This window comes from Dipodomys spectabilis, unplaced genomic scaffold (assembly GCF_019054845.1).
Source record: "Dipodomys spectabilis isolate Male_0828 unplaced genomic scaffold, ASM1905484v1 ptg000231l, whole genome shotgun sequence".
NCBI lineage: Eukaryota > Metazoa > Chordata > Mammalia > Rodentia > Heteromyidae > Dipodomys > Dipodomys spectabilis.
The window spans coordinates 8017344-8038055 of record NW_024870908.1 but is presented as its reverse complement, the minus strand read 5'-3'; the positions used below and the strand labels follow the sequence as shown (position 1 = coordinate 8038055).

General features: G+C 48.5%; 1 protein-coding gene across 2 annotated transcripts in view; it reads right to left on the bottom strand.

Annotated features, from left to right (window-relative positions):
* The window catches only part of Ift140 (intraflagellar transport 140), a 56959-nt gene that overhangs the window by 32549 nt on the left and 3698 nt on the right, over positions 1-20712 (bottom strand). The window contains exons 4-18 of one of the 2 annotated variants that reach the window (XM_042698156.1): positions 18703-18824; positions 18335-18489; positions 17269-17444; positions 16374-16465; positions 14690-14796; positions 13845-13990; positions 11864-12067; positions 11468-11540; positions 11134-11225; positions 9723-9850; positions 8237-8354; positions 7640-7770; positions 6581-6749; positions 5347-5478; positions 1564-1763 (exon numbers count right to left, since the gene is read on the bottom strand). In XM_042698156.1, the coding sequence (XP_042554090.1) occupies positions 1564-1763; positions 5347-5478; positions 6581-6749; positions 7640-7770; positions 8237-8354; positions 9723-9850; positions 11134-11225; positions 11468-11540; positions 11864-12067; positions 13845-13990; positions 14690-14796; positions 16374-16465; positions 17269-17444; positions 18335-18489; positions 18703-18824 (2045 nt within the window). The remainder of the gene's footprint in view (positions 1-1563; positions 1764-5346; positions 5479-6580; positions 6750-7639; positions 7771-8236; positions 8355-9722; positions 9851-11133; positions 11226-11467; positions 11541-11863; positions 12068-13844; positions 13991-14689; positions 14797-16373; positions 16466-17268; positions 17445-18334; positions 18490-18702; positions 18825-20712) is intronic. The other variant, XM_042698157.1, reaches the window with a different exon arrangement.

Below are 20712 nucleotides of genomic sequence, written 5' to 3'. Positions count from 1 at the left end.
TCTGGTAAACTCCTTCTCTGGCCAGTGCTGTACTGTGTGATCATGGCCACCAGGGGGCAGTGTGGGAGGAGAAGCTGATACTGGTGGAGAAAGCTCAAAGCCAGATGTGGATCATCTATCTGGTTGCTTCTCCTCTGCAAATGTCTAGCTCTGTCACTTACAAGCCTCTGTGGAATCGAAAGCGATCCCTTTAGATTCTCTTTTTTTTTTTTTTGCTGGCACTGGGGCTTGAACTCAGGGCCTGGGTGCTGTCCCTGAGCTTGTGTCAAGGCTTGTGCTCTACCACTTGAGCCACAGCACCATCTCTGGCTTTTTCTGAATAGTTTATTGGAAAGATAAGAGTCTCACAGACTTTCCTTCGTGGGCTGGCTTTGCACCACGATCCTCAGATCTCATCCTCCTGAGTAGCTAGGATTACAGGTGTGAGTCACCGGCAACTGGATTCCCTTTAGATTATGAAGTTCATACTATGCCAAGGATTTGTCTTTAGTCATAACAAATGGTGAAACTGGTGGTGCTTTCAACGCATCAGGTAACTGGTAATGCCCAACAGGCACTCATGCCATCTATGACCCACGCACTGCCCATGGTACAGCACCCTGAAAGACACACAGAACGGGCCTTCCTTCTGCCCTTCCACCCGCAGGAGGCTCTGGCCTCACTGGCTTAGGTGGATAGTGGCCCAGGGGTTTCACGCTATCCTGAGTATTCTGAAAGACACCTTCCCTACTACAAAATCATCATTGCAAATGGAGTTCCCTCTGAGCAACTTAATCTTACAACATTTTCCCTCCACAGTATCAATCTTCTCTAGTTTTTCTTTTCTTTTGGTCATGGGGCCTGAACTCTGGCCTGGGCGCTGTCCCTCAGCTCTTCAGCTCAAGGCTAGCACTCTACCATTTGAGCCACAGCAGCACTTCACCACTTCTGGTTTTTTACTGGTTTATTGAAGATTATAGAGTCTCAGGGATTTTCCTGCCTGGGCTGGTTTTGAACTGTGATTCTCAGATCTGTCTCCTGAGTAGCTAGGATTACAGGCGTGAGCCACCAGCACCTGGCCTTCTCTAGTTTTTCTACCCTTTTGAGATTAAAATTTGATAAATACTCTCGCCCAGAGTTACTGAATTACCTCTGCAATGGAAAGAAAGGTACTTGCTGGACAGCTCCTAAATGATGCCATCTTTTGTAATTTTAATTGCATTTCACCTCCATTTTAGTGTTTATGTACTGACACTTTTTAGCAGAATTTAACACTTGCAGAACTTCCAACTAGGAAGTACCCTGAACACTTTCCAATGAACAAAACAGTTAAGATAATAGACTAAGAACTTCTGGTACCACAGCACAAAAGTATCAGGCTCACCTTCTCCACCAAATGCACCTGCTCTGGGTATGGTGTACGCATGCCCTGCTCTCTGAGCTCCACAGCTTTTCACTGAGTGAAAAGACCACTAAATGCACCATGACACAGTCACTAAAGGGTTAATGACATAAACTCGAATTGAGTAGGCCTAAGAAAAATAAAGCCTGTGGGACGTGTGCCTCCAGGAATGGAATCCTTACCTTTTGATGAGTTTGATAGATTTGAAAGCTTCATCCATGTCTCCAATGGTGGCGAAGAAGCTGAAATTGAGCATGGCATCTCGAGTGGGCTTGTCGCAGTCTTCCAGCCCCACAAAGTCTCGCAGAGGTTTCTTGGCCACCATCTGAGGTATCTGGTGGTGATCAGAATCCACCTTGTCTTCAGTTCCTGCCTCTCCAGGCTGGTGGAGAAAAACCCAATTTGCTTGTCAGTCATGTGCAAAGGTACGTCTAACTCTTGGTCGTTTCTACATTTATGTCATCCTGGGAAAATCCACCTGCAGGCAGGCCCAGGCTAAATGGTCCTCTCAAGGTGTTAGAAAACCTTTAGAGTCACTGGAAATGATTCGAACTCCAGTCTCTAGTCTCAAATAACAAGTAAACAAAGGTTGTTGAGATGAACTCTTTATTGAGCCTCTAATTCACTAACAGCAGAGTCTCAGCAATTAAAAATGGCTTTTGCTAGCCAAGTATGGTAGCTCAGACCTATAATCCTAGCTACTAGGGATTAGAGACTAGGAGGATCATGTTTTAAGGCCAGGATCTCATCTCAACCAATGTGTGTGGTGCTATGCACCTGTGGTTCAGCTATGCAAGAACATAAATAGGAGCATCTTGATGCAGACTAGTCTAGGTGTAAATGCAAGACCTTATTCCCACAATAACTAAAGCACAAGAGGCTGGGAGCATGGCTCAAGTGGTCGAGTACCTGCCTAGCAAGCATGACACCTTGATTTGAACCCCTCCCCCCCAACCTGGGTTCTCTCCCTCCCTACTTCCTTTTAAAGGCTTTTTTGCTCAAGGCTGGCACTCCAAATTTGAGCCACATTTCTACTAGGTTTGGCTGGCCTAAGAGGTAGGAGTATCTGAGATAGTCCACTGGGCTGGCTTCAAACTGTGATGCTCAGATCTCTGCCTCCTGAGTAGCTAGGGTTACTGGTTGGGCCACCAACTCCTAGAAGCCTATGTCTCTAGCTTTCTACATCCAACACTTCCTACAGGAGCTACTGGGCCCCGCTGCTCTCCCACCATCTTTCTCCTGCTCCCACCTCTTTGTGTGCTGTTCTACATGGCACTGCCCAGTGCACTTTGCCCAGGCTGGAGCCCCAGCTCTGCAGGCTGTCTCTCAAGTGGAGGTGATTAATTATGATACACCCTTCCTAGACCATGTCCCTCAACAGTCTGTACCTCTCACTTCTGATTTCTGTGTGTGTTGTCAGTCATGGGGCTTGAACTCTGGGCCTGGGTGTTGTCCCTGAGCTCTTCAGCTCAAGACAAGGACTCTACTCTACCATTTGACCACAGCACCACTTGCAGGTTTCTGGTGGCCAATTGGAGATAAGAGTCTCACAGCCTTTCTTGCCCAAGCTGGCTTTGAACCATGATCCTCAGATCTCAGTCTCCTGAGTAGCTAGGATTACGGGCGTGAGCCACTGGCACCCGGTTTCTCTGTGTGCTTCTGAAGACTAGCCCATGCTAGTGTGCAGTCCTCGGGTCTCACTTTCCCAAGGCTGGGACTATGGGTGTGCACTATTGGTGACTTCCTCTGGCTCAGTCCTGAATAACTCAGCTTCACTTCTCTTTTGAAGCTGACCTGCAGCTCCAGTGCCCAGGCCCGGGGAAGGGTGGTGGGGCTCGTCAGGCCTGGCTGTGCCTTCCCAGGCACAGAACAGAACAGGACATAAATAAAAGCCCTGAGGCAGCTCAGTTTAGGGAGGCTGAGTTTTGGGCCCACAGACTTTAAACTCTCAAATGGGAAGCTAAAGCGTTTGATCTAAATGAGTGGGAAACTGTCAGGAAACGTACAGAGAAACCAGTGAGACCTTATCCGCTGTAATGCACGGCAGCCAGACTTCCCACCATGAGACCCGTCAGCCCTGTTAGGGTCTCACCAGAAGCCACTTCACTGAGAGCGCCTTGCGGAGGCCCACAGCCGTGAGAGGCGGGGCGAGTTATGCCAAGCCGTGACTGTGTGACTGCTGCTGGACGGTCGCCCAGACCACCCCAACGAGCGCGCGCCGCACACCTGGGTGCAACGCAACAGGAACTCCTGTATATATGCATGCACGTACGTGTAAACGTGTATGTTTGTTGTTCATTCAAACTTCAGAACCTCCTGCTTCCAGCTCCAGGGTGATGAGATTACAGGTGTGTTCCACTATGCCTGACCATAAAGTAGGTAGCCTTTAGAAGAACCAAATGCCTCATGGCTATTCTTCAGCATTGCTTTTACAGCTAAACAAACAATCCTCCCCACACTGCAAACATAGGTAATTAAGCACACTGTCCACAGACATCAGGGACAGGGCTGGGCAGGCCACAGGTCCACCCAGGCTGCAGGTGCACTCAGGACCTGGAGTTGGCAGACTCCTGGCAAGCTTTGCTAGGTGATGGGGGGCCCTGCTCAAACAAAACAGCCCCAGGGGCTCAGCAAAGCTCTCTACTGGGTGGGCAGTGCACATACAACACAGTGGAACACGCAGGACAAGTCTGCAGGAAAGGACAAAGTCAAGGGAACACACTGTAACCCGGCTCTGTACTTACGACTGTGCTGTACAGGCCTCCTCTCTGGAACAACAACTGTGAGTGCGGGTACAGATGCGAGGTGAGAATGAGAGAGGAGAGATGTATGAATGTGGGAAGAAACGAAAACCACAACGTGGCACTAATGTGAAGAACTTAACAGAAAGAATGATAATTTTTATTTTTTGTCAGTTGTGAGGCATGAACTTAGGGGCTGGTTGCTGTCTCTGAGCTCTTTTGCTCAAGGTTAGTGCTCTATCACTTTGAGCCATAGCACCATTTCCAGTTTTCTGGTGATTAACTGGAGATTAGAGTCTCATGGACTTTCCTGGTTCCAAACCTCAATCCTAAGCTCTCAGCCTCCTGAGTAGCTACGGTAATAGGTGTGAGCCACCAGCACCCAGCTGATAGAAAGAATTTTTTTTTTTTGGGTCCAGTCGTGGGGCCTGAACTCTGGGCCTGGGCGCTGTCCCTCAGCTCTTCAGCTCAAGGCTAGCGCTCTACCACTTGAGACACAGCGCCACTTCCGGCTTTTTTTTTTTTTTTTGCTTATGTGGTGCTGAGGAATCGAACCCAGGGCCTCATGCATGCAAGGCAAGCGCTCTACCACTGAGCCACCTTCCCAGCCCTGATAGAAAGAATTTTAAAGAACTTTACTATTTGATTTCTCAAATCAAAGAGACATTAAAGCACATAAAAAATACAAAGTAGCTGGGAGCCAGTGGCTCATACCTGTAATCTTACCCACTCAGGAAGCTGAGAGCTGAGGATCATAGTTCAAAGCCAGCCCGGGCAGGAAAGTCTATAAGACTCTTATCTCCAATAAAGCACCAGAAAACTGGAAGTGGAAGTGGTGCTGTGGCTCAAGCAGTAGAACACTAGCCTTGAGCTGAAGGGCTGAGGGACAGCAGCCAGGCCCAGGGTTCAAGCCATACAACCACAACCAACCAACCAAAAAAAAAAAGCAAAGTAAGAATGAAATTTAGAAAACTATCAGCCCAGTGGTTGGAAAATCTGTTTAAAATGAGGCCGTCAAGGAAGGTTGCACAGACAGAGCAGTGAGTCCTTGAGCTTGCTAAGTCACAAGAACTCTTCCTTCTTCATCTTCATGAAGATCAACTCCATTTCAATGTACATACAAATATAATACATAAGATGTTCATATGCCACCCTCTAGTGACTGTGCAATGCCATACGTATGGCATTACGAAATGACTTGGAAAATGCCTCAGGGACACATACCTTTTTTGTGAAGTAATAGTGGGGTACTTCCACCCCCAAGAGGGTCTGGTAGGCAGAGGGAAGGGGGAAGCTGTCATGGAGCAGGAAGCCATGCTCTTCAGAAGCGAAGAATGACAAAATCAAAACACCTTCCTGAGAGAAAGGACACTAATTATTCCAGTTTTCATATTCTTCTTGGTTTTTATTTTCATTGCCAGGTTGTTTTATGAAACCCAGAAAACACAGGAAGGAGTGCGCAGACACAGCCAGGCTCCCCTTCGGGGCCTGACCTCTACACCTCCCTGCCAGGGCTTCTCAGCCCTCATAAGCCCGTGCTGAAGAACCAAGATGCTTCCCAGAGAGATGCACCTTGTAAGTCTGTGACAAGCAGACCCTGGGGATCCGCTCTAGCTGAACTGGTAGAGGAAGCTAAGATCTGGTTCAAAGCCAGCCTGGGCAGGAAAGTCTGTAAGACTCTTATCTCCAATTAACTGCCAGACAACCAGAAGTGGCGCTGTGGCTCAAGTGGTAGAGCGCTTGCCTTGAGCTGAAGAGCTGAGGGACAGCGCCCAGGCCCAGAGTTCAAGCCCCACAACCAACAACAACAAAAAGCCAAGGGCAACACAGGCTTTCTGCTTTGCTTTGGAGGACTAGTGACAGTTGGGCCTTATGGTGTGCAGGAATTTCTGAATCGGAACTAGTAAGGGGTGAGAAGGCGGACCTTTCCACATGGCAGTGTGAATGCTTACAACTGCACGTTACCCTCACAGAAGATGAAAGGAACTCAATCAAATGGCCAGGAAATAACCTTCCCACTAACATGCCGTCTCCTTTCACTCTGCTAGGTAGTTTTCATTGCTCCCTGGCCCTAACAGCATAATTCCTCTGCCAATTTTCTTTGTTTTCCTCATTCAATGACAGAGAGGATATCTCAACATTTTCCCACCTCGCACTTAGGATCCAGGCCCGAGTTTGCTCTTGAGAACCTCAAGGCACTGACACCAGCTGCTGATCTTACAGCAGACTGTGACCATAAACATGAGTGGAGTAATCTGGCTGGAGCCCAGTCCTGTGGGCTGAGGGTGGGCTGACCTGCGCCAGCTGGCTGGCGTGGGAATGTGGGGCCTGACGCTCCAGTGTCACTTCATTCAATGGGAAGCAGGAAGCAGATAGGCTTCTCCACATGAAAGAGTTTTCCTACTCACTGTCCCATGAGCCCTGTCATGAAGATGTGATGCAGTAAAGCAGGAGGTACCGAGTGTCTGCTGCTGTCCTCCAGGGGGGGCTGCCGCTCTGCAGCAGGCGGCGATGCTCCGTGCGCCTCCTGCACAGCCTCACACACAAAAAGCCGCGGCTCGCTCTGATCCCAGAAATGGCTTACAGGAATGTAATTTGTCAGACTCTCATCCGCAAAGACACGGTTCCTAAAACAGAAGAGAAGATCCACCTTGAACTCTGAGAAGAGCATTTTTGTTAACACTACCCATAGCCATGGAGGAGGGCCTCAGCCAGCCACCGTGATGGTGGCCCTTTGCACCCAACACGAGCTTGTGTCCTGTAGGAACACTCATTCAGACTTTCAGGCATCAGATGAGTCTTCAAGTTCAGTGAGGTCCAGTTTGATGACGTGTAGGTCTGGAGATCTTCTAGAGTCTAGAACTCAGGCCTCACGCTTGCTAGACAAGTATTCTACCTTTGAGCATCCCCTATACTCACCCTCCCTTTTTTGTTAGCTAGTTTTGGGCCTTGAACTCTGAACCAAAGCACTGTTCCTAAGCTTTTTTTTTTTTTGGGTCTGGTCGTGGGGCCTGAACTCTGGGCCTGGGCGCTGTCCCTCAGCTCTTCAACTCAAGGCTAGCGCTCTACCACTTGAGCCACAACGCCACTTCCGGCTTTTTTCTTTTTGCTTATGTGGTGCTGAGGAATTGAACTGAGGGCCTCAGGCATGCAAGGCAAACACTCTACCCACTGAGTCACCTTCCCAGCCCCTCCTGAGCTTCTTTCACTCAAGTTTAGTGCTCTACCACTTGAGCCAAAGCACTACTTCCAGCTTTTTCAGTAATTTATTGGAGATAAGAGGCTCACAGACTTTCCTGCCTGGACTGGCTTCAAACCATGACCCTCAGACCTCAGCCTCCTGAGTATCAGCTAGGATTACAGGTTTGAGTCACCAGCTCCTGGCTTTTGCTTTTTGTCTGTATTACTAGTAACTGTTGTAAGGTCCTCTGAAGTTTGGAAAATAACTTAGCAAACAACCTGCCTGGAAGTTGAGAAGCAAAAACCGTTCTCAACAAAATCCTCCCGCCACATTTACTTGTTAGTCTCGTGCCCGTTAAAGGAGAGTGTCTCTCGCTGGTCAATCTGCCCAGTCTTAAAGTCGAAGACAGTCACCATGTCCATCTCAACGTCATAGAAGCAGAGTTTGGAATCAGGGCTGTTGTCAGTCTAGAAAAGAGAAGACAGGACAGCGCTGTCGGGCCTGTGGCTCTGGCTCTATATAATGCACGAGAGAAACACCCTGCAGTTAGCCACGCTGCCTTCCAAGGTAGAACACTCTCAAGATTCAAAATTTGAAGAGAAACTTTCCTTTATCCTCAACAGTTTTGAGATACTACTTTGTTATTTCATGCATATTATATAACTAGAAATTATAAATACACTTTGCATTTGAGCCACACCTCCAGTTTTGGCGTTTTGCTGGTTGACTGGAGATAAAAGTCTTACAGATTTGTTTGCCTGGGCTGGCTTCAAATAATGTGGAAGGTAGGGAGAAGAGATGAAGGAAGGGTTGGCCGTGAACTCAAAGAATTACCCAGAAGAGGACACAGCCAGTGCAAGTGGAAGTGAGTAAGATGGGGTCCAGAGCCCCCCACCCACCCAGACCACAGCAGCAAGGACACATGCAAGCTACCTTACTGAGCAGGATGCTGATCTTGCTTCCACTGGCATTGCACCGGAGGGAAGAGATGGCCCCCACTCCAGGGAGCAGCTCAGCCAGGTTCTTACAGTTGCAGTGCACCTTGGCCTCCCTGTGGGAGCAGAGGGAGAAGGCATCAATGCCAGGTGCTTTTCACACCTGCTAGCCTTCTCCCTCCTTGCGCAAGTCGCTGACAGGGTCCTTCCTCTCTGACTGCAGGACGGTGGCTTAGGGTGAGTTCTGCCCAGCAGCTTGCTGCTTCTCATTCTGGCAGCACAGATGCCCAGGAGCCAGGCCAGGCCTGGAATACAGTGTGGGGAGGGGCGCGCTGGGCAGACCTGGGACACAGCGGTTCTGTGAGGGCCATGCTGTTGTTTTCAGCAAATGCTCTCCTCTTGTCAGACAATGCTGCTCCCCACCTTGTGCCTCCCTTTCTACCATGCTGTGGGCCTCCACTGCAGGACAGGGAAAATCCCTCATCCTTCCTCTGCTAGCAACCTCCAGCAGGTCCTGGCTTACTGCCAGAAATGATCCTCAGAATGTAGTGCGGCTCTGTTATATACCTTGTTCCCAAGAGCCCATGTGATGTTTACTCTTCATGCTTCGTTTTTTGTTGTTGTTGTTGGTTGTGGGGCTTGAACTCTGGGCCTGGGCGCTGTCCCTCAGCTCTTCAGCTCAAAGCTAGAGTTCTACCACTTGAGCTACAGCCCTACTTCCAGTTTTCTGGTGGTTTATTGGAGATAGGAGTCTCACGGTCTCTCCTGCCCGGGCTGGCTTTGAACCGCGATCCTCAGATCTCAGCCTCCTGAGTAGCTAGGATTACAGGCGTGAGCCACCAGCGCCCGGCTTACTCTTCATGTTTCTTTTCTTTCTTTTTTTTTTTTTTTTTGGGGTCCGGTCGTGGGGCCTGAACTCTGGGCCTGGGCGCTGTCCCTCAGCTCTTCAGCTCAAGGCTAGCGCTCTACCACTTGAGCCACAGCGCCACTTCCGGCTTTTTTCTTTTTGCTTATGTGGTGCTGAGGAATGGAACCCAGGGCCTCAGGCATGCAAGGCACGCGCTCTGCCACTGAGCCACCTTCCCAGCCCCCTTTCATGTTTCTTTAGACTCCTCTAGCTAGGTTCTCAGACTTGCCTAGTTTTTGAAGACCGTGGTAGGTTAGAGGGGCTCTGTTGAGGAATGGGGTAGGACATCCCTCTACTGGGATCTGTTCTAAGTGATGTTCATTTTTTTCTTAACGTCTTAGGGTTCATACTTGGTGCAGAGAGCCAGCCTGGCTTTGACGAATACATCAAACAGAAATACCCTGCCCACAAACACCTCCATTCTCTGCCTCCTCCTGCAGTATAGCCCCTCACACCAAGGCCAAGACCTGAGGCATATTAAAAATGAGGTGGCACAGGAATGTTCAAATCTAAGGAGACTTCTGGCATATTTTCTACCAACACACAGTTAATACTTCAATTTGGACAAAAGTTGTACCTTCGGGAAAGATCAAAGCTTTTGAAGTGAGCTAAGTCTGTCCCCACAACCAGGAAAGTCCCACAGATGTCCAGGATGCAGGGGTTCCCTTCAGTCTCAGAAAACAGCAGCAGTTGCTTTACTGTCCCCTGAGGAAAGAGGAAACCAGAATTCAGGACTGCAGCTCCCATGGCTCTCCATTTTTTGTTACTCAGCATTCTCGGGTCAGCTGGTGCAGCCCACTGGGCAGAGCACGCGGCATTACTATGGGTAAGGCAGGGACGGGCACAGCACCCAGGAACCTAAAGATGCAAACTGGCAGGGAAAGATAGGACTCGAAGCTGTTCTTTCTGTGCCCTCCCTTTCGTCTTCTCTTATCACTGTACTCTTTACTGTCTGGCTACTCACTAGATGCCAATGCCATGAAAGGGGCCCGTCGGACAGTCACAGGGAACCACATGGATTCCAGCGATAAAAATCACAACCTAGCTAAAACTAGCTGTGATCTTGTCACAGAATGCTGCTGCATGTAGTGGCCTGGCGGTGGCCGTGGCTTCCCAAAAGGTATCTCTACTTGAAACCTGTGGATCAGACCGCATTTGGTATTTGGAGACGTGATTAAGGATTTTGGAAAATCATTCTGATTTAGCATGGGCCTTATACCCAATGAGGAGTGTTTATTTTTCTTGCTGGAGATAGAACCCAGGACCTCATTCATGTTAAGCAGGCACTTATTGAGTCAAAGTATGATTAGACACAAGAAAGAAGACACGGAAAGACACCGTGTGTGAAGATAGGGCAGAGTGAGTGAGTGCTCTGTGAGCCAATGACACCAATAATCGCCAGCGTTTCTGGCTCCCAGAAGCCAAGAGAGGCAGAAGAGGCCTATGAAGAGGCTCCCAAAGCAATGAGCCCTGAGAACATCCAGATTCAACAACAGCTTGTAGAACTGAGAGAGTAAATTTCTGTTCTCTGAAGCTATGTTGTTTGTGGTGATGTTACAGCAGCCACAGGAAGCTAATACCAAGTTATATTAGAGTCTGGCAATGTGGTGTGGGATGCAGACATGGGAACGGCTGTCTGACTCTACACTGCACCCCTCCCAGCTTCTCCCTCACACAAAGAACAGCCCATCTGGAGACACTCAGCCTTGAGGCTGAGCAAACATTTAGTCTCATTTCACAGCCCCGTGTATTCAAAGGCCAGCAAAGTGGTCCTTTTCACTGCCAAAGGCACTATCTAGCCCTGCTTCCCAGGTTCAGAGGTCTCAATAGCCATGGATGAAGTGGCTTCCTTAGAATCCACTTGGACGAATCACTTGGTGGGAAATCGGATAGAGGCAGACAAAGTCAACAAAGGCTTTGGCTCAATCTAGAGAAAGAATCTGGGACTGCTCTGGTTTTCATTATCACAATTCACGGCAGCCACTTACCTGCCAGGTCCGAACTTGAACTCGGTTTGGCTCCACCGTATAAACACTTTCCTCATACATCGCTAACACAGGGGACTCACACAGGAAGGAACCTAGAATGAAAGATAAGCACTGACCCAGCAGCAGCTGGTAATTCCAGAACATCCAGGAATCAGGGAGCCCAGGCAGGTTGGCGAGCTGCGGGTCTTTTGGTTTTCAATGATGTTGACTGAAATCAATAGGCTGTGGTGTAGGAGGCCCTGGCAGCATAGACCAGAGCCCCAGTGTGGGCAAGGAAACTGATGTGAGGGTCACCCCATGTGCCAACACCCTGCGGGTGTGAGGAAACTCCCACCTGCATTCCGTAAGGTGGTTCCAGAAGGCTCAAAGATCGCTATCTGTTTTCCATTCCACACAGCCACAGCATCCTAAGACAAACATGTCCAAAAGTAAAGGTCAGGAAGAGTGGATGCAGACTACAGACACCACACTCTGCCAAAGCCTGCCCCCCTCTCCCCCGTGCAGGGTCCGCACCTCAGCCCAGCATTGGGCCACTGTATCTCCCACAGACAAAATGCCCCTGAGTTTTGATGATTACTTCCTTTATAAATATGACACACATGGAGACTCAGAAAGGCAATCCAGGATGGAACTGGATGTGGAGGCTCCTTGCTATCCTGAATCCCCCCAACCAATGAGTGGGCGGTGTTGAAGCTCCGTGTGTGACCCCACCAGCTGCCCCGGGAGTTACCTTGGTGACAAACACTCCGCTGATATGCATGTCTGTGCGCAGGCTGTGCGAGCTCCCCGTGGACAGGAAGCACACGTTGAGTAAACTGGGAGAGATCTGCACGGCAGCCACTTGCTGGTTGAAGTGTGAGGACATGGCCTGCTCACTGAGGATGGACACGGAGCTGATGGTGCTCACCGCCAGAAGATTCTTTCTGGAGCCCCACTGCAGTCCCGTGTGCAAAGAAAAAGAATAAGACATGTGAAAAGCTCACCTAACAAGAGGTTCAAAGTAGCTGCTACAGATACTCTCATTACAATGAGCCATGCTTGATCACATGAGGGAAGGTGTATAGCCATACATGTTGTTGGAGACAGCACATCAATAAAGGGAAATAAATTATATATAAAAAAATCAAAAGCCCAAGAAAAATACAGCGTATGTTCATACAGAAAGTCATGTAACAAACGTCACAGCAGCATCATTCGGATACTGTCCGAAATGTCTATGAGCCGATGAACAGATAAGCAGACTGTACTCCAGTTATGCGATGATATATAACTCAAGCATAAATACCGAACCCTGACAAGTGACACGGCATGGAGGAAGTAGAAAAATTAATCATGGAGGTATCTGAAGAATTTTTTTTTTTTTGGTCCAGTCATGGGGTCTGAACTCTGGGCCTGAGCGCTGTCCCTCAGCTCTTCAGCTCAAGGCTAGCACTCTACCACTTGAGCCACAGCGCCACTTCCGGCTTTTTTCTTTTTTGCTTATGTGGTGCTGAGGAATCGAACCCAGGGCCTCATGCATGCAAGGCAAGCGCTCCATGAAGAATTCTATGAAGATACTAAAAACCATTTGGCTAGGTGCCAGTGGCTCAGGCCTGCAATCTTAGCTACTCAGGAGGTTGAGATCTAAGAATTGCCGTTTGAAGCCAGCCTGGGCAGAAAAATCCCCATGAGACTCTTATCTCCAATAAACTACTCAATAACGGGAAATGGTGCTGTGGCTCAAATGGTAGAGCACTAGCCTTGAGTGCAGAGAGGCTCAGGGAGAGCACCCAGGCCCTGAGTTCAAGATCCAGGACTGGCAAAAACAAACAAAAACCATGCCTGGTGCTGGTGGCTCATGCCTATAATCCTAGCTTACTCAGGAGGCTGAGATCTGAGGATTGTGGTTTAAAGCCAGCCCAGGCAGGAAAGTAAGTGAGACTCTTATCTCCAATTAACCACCAAAAGTCAGAAGTGGCACTGTGGCTCAAATGGTAGAGTGCTAGCCTTGAGCTGAAGAGTACAGGGACAGCTCCCAAGCCCAGAGTTCAAGCCCTACAACTGACAAAAACAGGTGAATCATATCAGAGATAGAAAGATGGGTAACAGGGGCTGGGAAGGTGGCTCAGTAGTAGAGTGCTTGCCTCGAATGCATGAGGCCCTGGGTTCAATTCCTCAGCACCACATAAGCAAAAAGAAAAAAGCCAGAAGTGGTGTTGTGACTCAAGTGGTAGAGCGCTAGCCTTGAGCTGAAGAGCGGAGGGACAGCGCCCAGGCCCAGAGTTCAGGCCCCACAACCCCCCCCCCCAAAAAAAAAAGAAAGAGAAAGAAAGAAAGAAAGAAAGGAAGAAAAAGAGAAAGAAAGAAAGAAAGAACGATGGATAACGTGGACAGAAACGTATTTACACAGGCTTCTAGTCCCTCATCTGAAATTCTGAAACCCAGAAGACGTCTCTCTCTCTCTCTCTCTTTGCTATGAAGTCTAGGCTGGTCTTCAGCTCGTTTCACACCCTGGCCTCCAGAGTGTGGGGACTTAAGGCATCACAACTCACGCCTGGCTGCCGTGCTCCGCCTTAAGCTTTGTTACTGTTAGTTTTTTTTTTAATATGCTCTAACATAACATTATTGGCTATATAGCCTTAAATCATTGGTAGAAATAGGTCCAAAGCCAATTCCTTCCTCCATTTTGTGCAGCAGAAAAAGGGCATATTAAGCACTCTGCAGAGCTATACCTTTATTTGTGTGATGTTTCCTTCAAGCTCAGTGGGCGTCCGGAGGGCCCATGCATCCTTTCCTTCTACCCCATGGCTGCCTGGAAGGCCGGGCACTTTTCTCCACATTGCTATTTGCCCTTTACTGGTACCAGCTGCCAGAAGACCTAGGGGTGAAAACAACGTGCATGGGAATTGAGTTGAAAAGTGGATTAAGTCAGGTGCTGGTGGCTCACACCTGTAATCCTAGCTACTTACAGGGGTTGAAATCTGAAAATCACAGTTCAAAGTCAGCTCAGGCAAGTAACTTCATGAGACTCTTATCTCTAATTAACCACAAAAAGCTGGAAGTAGAGTTGTGGCTCAAGTGTTGGTGCACTAGCCTGTTGAGGCTGAGTTCAAGACCCAGTACGTGTGCACATGAGCATGCATGCAAAGTATTGTTGTTGTTTTTTTGTTTGGTCATGGGGCTTGAACTTTGGGCCTGGGCGCTGTTCCTCAGCTCTTCAGCTCAAGGCTAGTGCTCTACCATGTGAGCCACAGCTCTACTTCGGGTTTTCTGGGTGGTTTATTGGAGATAAGAGTTTCATGGCTTTTCCTGCCCGGGCTGGCTTTGAACCGTGATGCTCAGATCTCAGCCTCCTGAGTAGCTAGGATTACAGGTGTGAGCAACCAGCACCTGGCTCCAGTCTGGCATCTTTGCTGGTAAATAGGAAATTTACCAGCTGACTTGAAATGTCAATGCCTATGCTGACTTGAAATGTCAATCTCCTGATCTCAGGCCTCCTAAGTAGCTAAGACTGTAAGTGAGAGCTACTGGTGCCGGCCAGGTTTTGTTTCTTTCATGAGAAGTCAAGTAATCTCACCTTTGGCTTTACAGTAACAAACACAGTTTATATTTTCTCCTTTTTCAAAGCCAAACTTCTCCTCTGGACTTAGTATATAATTTTCTCCTCGTTCCAAGTCCCAGAATCTGCAAGGGAAGAGGAAAGCACCGTCAAGGCTGTGTTAGAGACCTCCCACTGCTCAAGAGTTGAACCTGTACAGCAAACTTAAGACCGAGCAAAGGCTAGAGTGTCCAGATTCGTAGTATAAAAGAGAAGCCAGGTACTGGTGGCTTACGCCTGTAATCATAGCTGCTCAGGAGGCTGAGATCTGAGGATTGCGGTTTAAAGCCAGCCTGGGGGGCTGGGAAGGTGGCTCAGTGGTAGAACACTTGCCTTGCATGCATGAGGCCCTGGGTTCGATTCCTCAGCACCACATAAGCAAAAAGAAAAAAGCCAGAAGTGGTGCTGTGGCTCAAGTGGTACAGCACTAGCCTTGAGCTGAAGAGCTGAGGGACAGCGCACAGGCCGAGAGTTCAGGCCCCATGACTGGACCCTCCCTTCCCCCAAAAAAAAGTCAGCCCGGGGAGGAAAGTCCGTGAGCCTCTCATCTCCAATAAACCAGTAGAAAACCAGAAGTGGCGCTGTGGCTCAAGTGAGCACTTGCCTTCAGCTGAAGAGCACAGGACAGTGCAAAGACCTGAGTTCAAGCCCCACGACCGAACAACAACAAAAAAAAAGAGTGTTTATAACTACTTTATGATCTTTTTTGATAGTTAAAGAGCAGTTTCTTACAGGTGGTTCAAATATGACATTAGGTCATGCAGAGAAGACTCAAACCCTAATCACATTAAGCAACACCAGAAGCCCCTGAATTTACCAAGTGTAAATTCTATTCATTTCCTGCAGAGGAAGGTTTGGTGATACATACCTAGACAGGAGATAGGAACATTGTTTGAATACAGGAGCTGGAGATCTCATCTCAAAAACCAAAACAGAACCCTCCCAATAGCAGGCAAGCGATTCCAGGGGCGGACAAAGGGGTCACTCTATTGGCTGGGGCAACGGACTGCAGGGAGGTGAGCCAGGTGGATGTGGTCTCTTGGGGCCTCTATGCTTTGTTCCTCTTCTGAGAGGTGGTTGAGCACGTTATTTCTTTTTTTTTTGGTCGGCTGTGGGGCTTGAACTCTGGGCCTGGGCTCTGTCCTTCAGCTCTTCAGCTCAAGGCGAGCACTCTACCACTTGAGCTACAGCGCCATTTCCGGTTTTCTGGTGGTTTATTGGAGATAGGAGTCTCATGGTCTCTCCTGCCCGGGCTGGCTTTGAACCAAGATCCTCAGATCTCATCCTCCTGAGTAGCTAGGATTACAGGCGTGAGCCACCAGCGCCCGGCTGAGCACATTATTTCTAATTATAAAAATTCATCATACCAGCTGGGTGCTGGTGGCTCACGCCTGTAATCCTAGCTACTCAGGAGTCTGAGATCTGAGGATCTGAAGTCAGCCTGGGCAGGAAACTCCATGAGACACTCATCTCCAATAAACTACTCAGAAAAGGCTGGAAGTGGTGCTGTGGCTCACGTGGTAGAGGGCTAGTGTTGAACACAAAAAGGTTCAGGGTCAGTGTCCATGCCCCAAGTTTAAGCTTCAGGATTGGGGGGGAAAAAAAAGCTTGTTTTTGGCAGAATTTTCTAGAAGCATGCACTTGAATGGAGATAAGCTCTTACCTGAGGACAGCTTCCCCTATGGCCATCACAAGAAGGCTGCCCTCAATCAAAGCGATGTCTGCCCGGTGACCAGTTTTCCCACTCAGCTTCACCTGTATGAGGATAACACACCTGAAGGAAGCCTGTGACCCCCCTGCTGAGATGCCAGCTCTAGATTCTGTGAGCCTGGCATCGGGGCTTCAGATACACCAGGTGGAGGGACCACAGGACAAACCATGCAAACGGAGATGTGAACTTGTTTTTCAAGATGTATAGGTGAAACAAACAGCAACTGGCTTGCCAGGTGACGGTGGCCCAGTATGTGGCCCATGGCAGGCATCTCTAGGGTGCTCTCCTCAGTCCTCACAATGTGTCTAGGCATGTCTCACTACTGCTATCTTGCTGAGAGCCATGCTGCCTGGAGAAGTCCCCTGTCCCCACTGGCCAGTGACTGAGTAGGTACTTTAAAGCCAATGCTATGGCCTGAACTATGTTCTCCAAAATGTATACACTGAAGCCCCAACCACTCATGAGAATGTATGCAAAGACTGGACCTTTAGGAGGGAATTAGGCCCAGTGAATTCCTAAGGGAGGATGGAGCCCTGGTGCAGCGAGAGGTGGCATTCTGTCATGCTCCACGGCGTGTGAGCTAGCCCACTGAGTGGCTGCAGTCCAGGAGCTAGTGCAGGCTCCCCCGATACTCCTTCCACTTACTCAATTACTGGAAAACCTTCTGTTTCCCTTACCTGTATGGGCTGACCTACCCATGGTAGAAAGTAAGCCTGAATAGCCAGTTTAGCTGGCCCTGAACCATGGCTGCAGCTGTCCAGTCTTGCTCATCAAGACAGAAAGGACACTCAAGGTAGGCACGAGACCTTGGCCCCCAATTCTCAGCATGAGCCCCTTTCCTACTTGCCTTCATCACTTCTTCAGCCTCCCCCTCGGGTGTCACCACGTACAGGGACAGTAGAAGCTTCTCTGTGACCACCACCAGTGCCTCTCTCTTCTCAATGTAGAAGAGCGTCTGGATAGCGCTGTCTGTGGATGCCACCTGCGTGGTCTTACCCTTCTCATCCACATAGTGCACCGACCCTGGGGACAGAGGAGGGTCACTTTAGGGGCCCTGGCTTATCTGTGTTTCCATGACACTCACACGCAGCCATTTCTATCTACTTAAGGACAGTTCCAAAATAAGACATCTTCATTATAAGAATTTAGAAACAGCACATTTGATGGTCTGATATCTGTTTTATCGGCCTAGGTGTCCCTGTAACTCCTTTCCCATTGCTCTTGTGGAGGGTGGTGGTGTCTGCTGACTACACTGGTTCTACAGCTTAGTGACTCATGTCATCGCTGTTGCTACTCAGGTTTATCCACACCCTCCCTATACCTGTGCTTTCATGGAAGGCCCTTCCTGTCCCACTGCTGCTGTGCTGCTGGTGCGCTCCCTCACTTCTCCTTGTCTAAGCTGTAGAAGGCAGCTTAGAGAGAAAGTCCTAGAGTGGCCTTGTTCAATGTCCGGATTTCTCTGCCTCCTGCCCTCCATTAGACTGTTGCTCCAACAACAACTAGCCTTGTCTTGGCGTCCTTTCTTCCCTCCTGGTGTTTAACTGTGGTGGTGAGACCAGTTCAAGGATCGGGGATTGCTGTGGCTCATGCAAAACTTGACTTACTAAATAGAAAAATTCAAGATTCTTGGCTAGGGCTGGGAAGGTGGCTCAGTGGCAGAGTGCTTGCCTTGCATGCATGAAGCCCTGGGTTCGATTCCTCAGCACTATATAAGCAGAAAAAGCTGGAAGTGGTGCTGTGGCTCAAGTGGTAGGGCACTAGGAGGAGCTGAGGAACAGCGCTCAGGCCCAGAGTTCAAGCCCCATGACCAACACCCCCCCCCAAAAAAATGATCTAGGCTAGTTAGAATAATAACTGTTACTAAAGTCCTGACCAGACTTCTCTTAACAGGCTTTACTCCTGTAATCACAAACCCTGTTCCGCACCGTCGGTCAGACTGACAAAGAACGACAGCCCATCTTGAGATCCCATCTTCAGCAAACTTCCAAAGCCACTTTTCCTCCAGTTAAACATGTCCAAGGCTTTCTCATCACCACTCACTGCTGCCTTTGCCAACTGAACCAAGTCTCTGAGAATAAACAAAAAGGCAGTCAGTGATGGTGCACCTACTGCAGAAATGAACTCTGCCTTGCTGAAAGAAAACAAACAAAAAGAACTCAGGATTCCCTTGAGTGACAGGGGGCGGCTGGGAACCACCCTCCCTCCAGTCAGGAGCCGCACCCCTGCCTTCAGAACAGAGGAGACACACCAGATGCTCAGGAGTCTCAGGCTTAATACTTACTCGCCAGGAGGGGGCAGCCGGAAGATGCAGTGGGTGAGGTGCTTCCCATACTCATGCTTCAGCAGGGGTGTCCCCTGCACACGGCCCCGCTGGTCCAGTCTCCACAGGAGCAGGACACCAAGCTGCAAGACACCAATTGCATGGGTGAGCAGACATCTTTATAGAATGGACTAAGAGGAGGTGAAAGGTCAATGACCCAGCAAAATACAGGCTGGTCCCTAGCTCAAGAAATTAGAGCTAGGTGTCAGTGGCTCAATCCTGTAATCCTAGCTACTCAGGAGGCTGAGATCAGTGGATTGCGGTTCAAAGCCTTCCTGGGGCAGAAAGTCTGTGAGACTTTCTTCTTCTTGTTCATAGACTTTTCTGTCCAGGCTGTGGCTCTGAACTGAGATCCTCAGCTCTCAGCCTCCTGAGTACTAGGATTATAGCCAGCAGGCACTGGCTTCTGAGTTTTTTTCCTCCCCCTTTTACTGTCAAGGTGATGTACAGAGGGGCTACAGTTACATAACTAAGGTAAGAAGTACATTTCTTGTCAAAACTTGTTACCTCTGATCTGAGACTCTCATCTCCAATAAATACTCAGAAAAAGCCAGAAGTGGTGCTGTGGCTCAAGTGGTAGAGCACTACCTTGAGCACAAAGAGGCTCTGGGATACAGCCCAGGCTCTGAGTTCAAGCCTCAGGACCGGTAAAAAATAAAGAAAAAGAAAAAGAAAATTATGGAATAATTACATGTGTACCATGGAATAAAAACTATTCAAAAGAAAAACAATCAGAAACTCTTCTCTGCATCTCCTTTTATCACTTGGAGATAGCAAGTATTATTTGTTCAGCTCTTTATAATGCACTGTTAATTTTGGACTAGATTCCAGTTACTAAAAACAGTGAAATTTACATTTATGATAGCCAGTTTTCCCTATCATTACATTACAAATAGTACTAGTACATTTTTATAATTTGTACAAGTGTACAATAATTATGGTACGTTTTTAGAATAAACTGATATTACATTATTATTAACTAACGTCCACACTTCACTCTTAAATCCTTTTTAAAAAATTTTTTTTGCCAGTCAGGGCAAAAAAACTCAGGACCTAGGCACTGTCCCTGAGCTTTTTTTATTCAAGGCTAGCCACATCACCATTTCTGGCTTTCTCTGTTTATGTGGTACTGAACCCAGGGCTTCATGCATACTAGGCACTGTACCACTAAACCACATTTCCAGCCCTTATTTATTTATTTACTTATTTATTTATATTTTTGTTGTCATAGAGCCTGAACTCTAGGCCTGGGCACTGTCCCTCAGCTCTTCAGCTCAAGGCTAGTGCTCTACCACTTGAGCCACAGCATCACTTCCGGCTTTTTTTCTTGCTTATGCGGTGCTGAGTAATTGAACTGAGGGCCTCATGAATACAAGATAAGCACTCTACCACTGAGCCACCTTCCCAGCCCCTCCAGACCTCTTTTAATAAATCTGTTGTTTCTTTTTTTTTTTTTGGTTTGTCATGGGGCTTAAACTCTGGGCCTAGGTGCTGTCCTTCAGCTTTTCAGGTCAAGGTGAGCGCTCTATCACTTGAGCCACAGTGCCACCTCCGGTTTTCTGGTAGTAAATTGGAGTTAAGAGTCTTATGGACTTTACTGCCCTGGCTGGCTTTGAACCATGATCCTCATATCTCAGCCTCCTGAGTAGCTAGGATTACAGGTGTGAGGCCACTGGCACCCAGCAATAAATCATTTTTAAAAATTGTACTTAAAGTTAGGGCTGGTAGTATGTGCCTATATTCCTAGTTACTCAGGAGGCTGAGATCTGAGGATCATGGTTCAAAGCCAGCCTGGGCAGGAGAGTCCTTGAGATTCTTTTTTTTGTCAATCGTGGGGCCTGAACTTTGGGCTTGGGTACTGTCTCTCAGCTCTCTCAGCTTAAGGCTTGTGCTCTACCATTTGAGCCACAGTGCCACTTCTGGCTTTTTCTGCTTATGTGGTGCTGAGGAATTGAACTCAGGGACTCATGC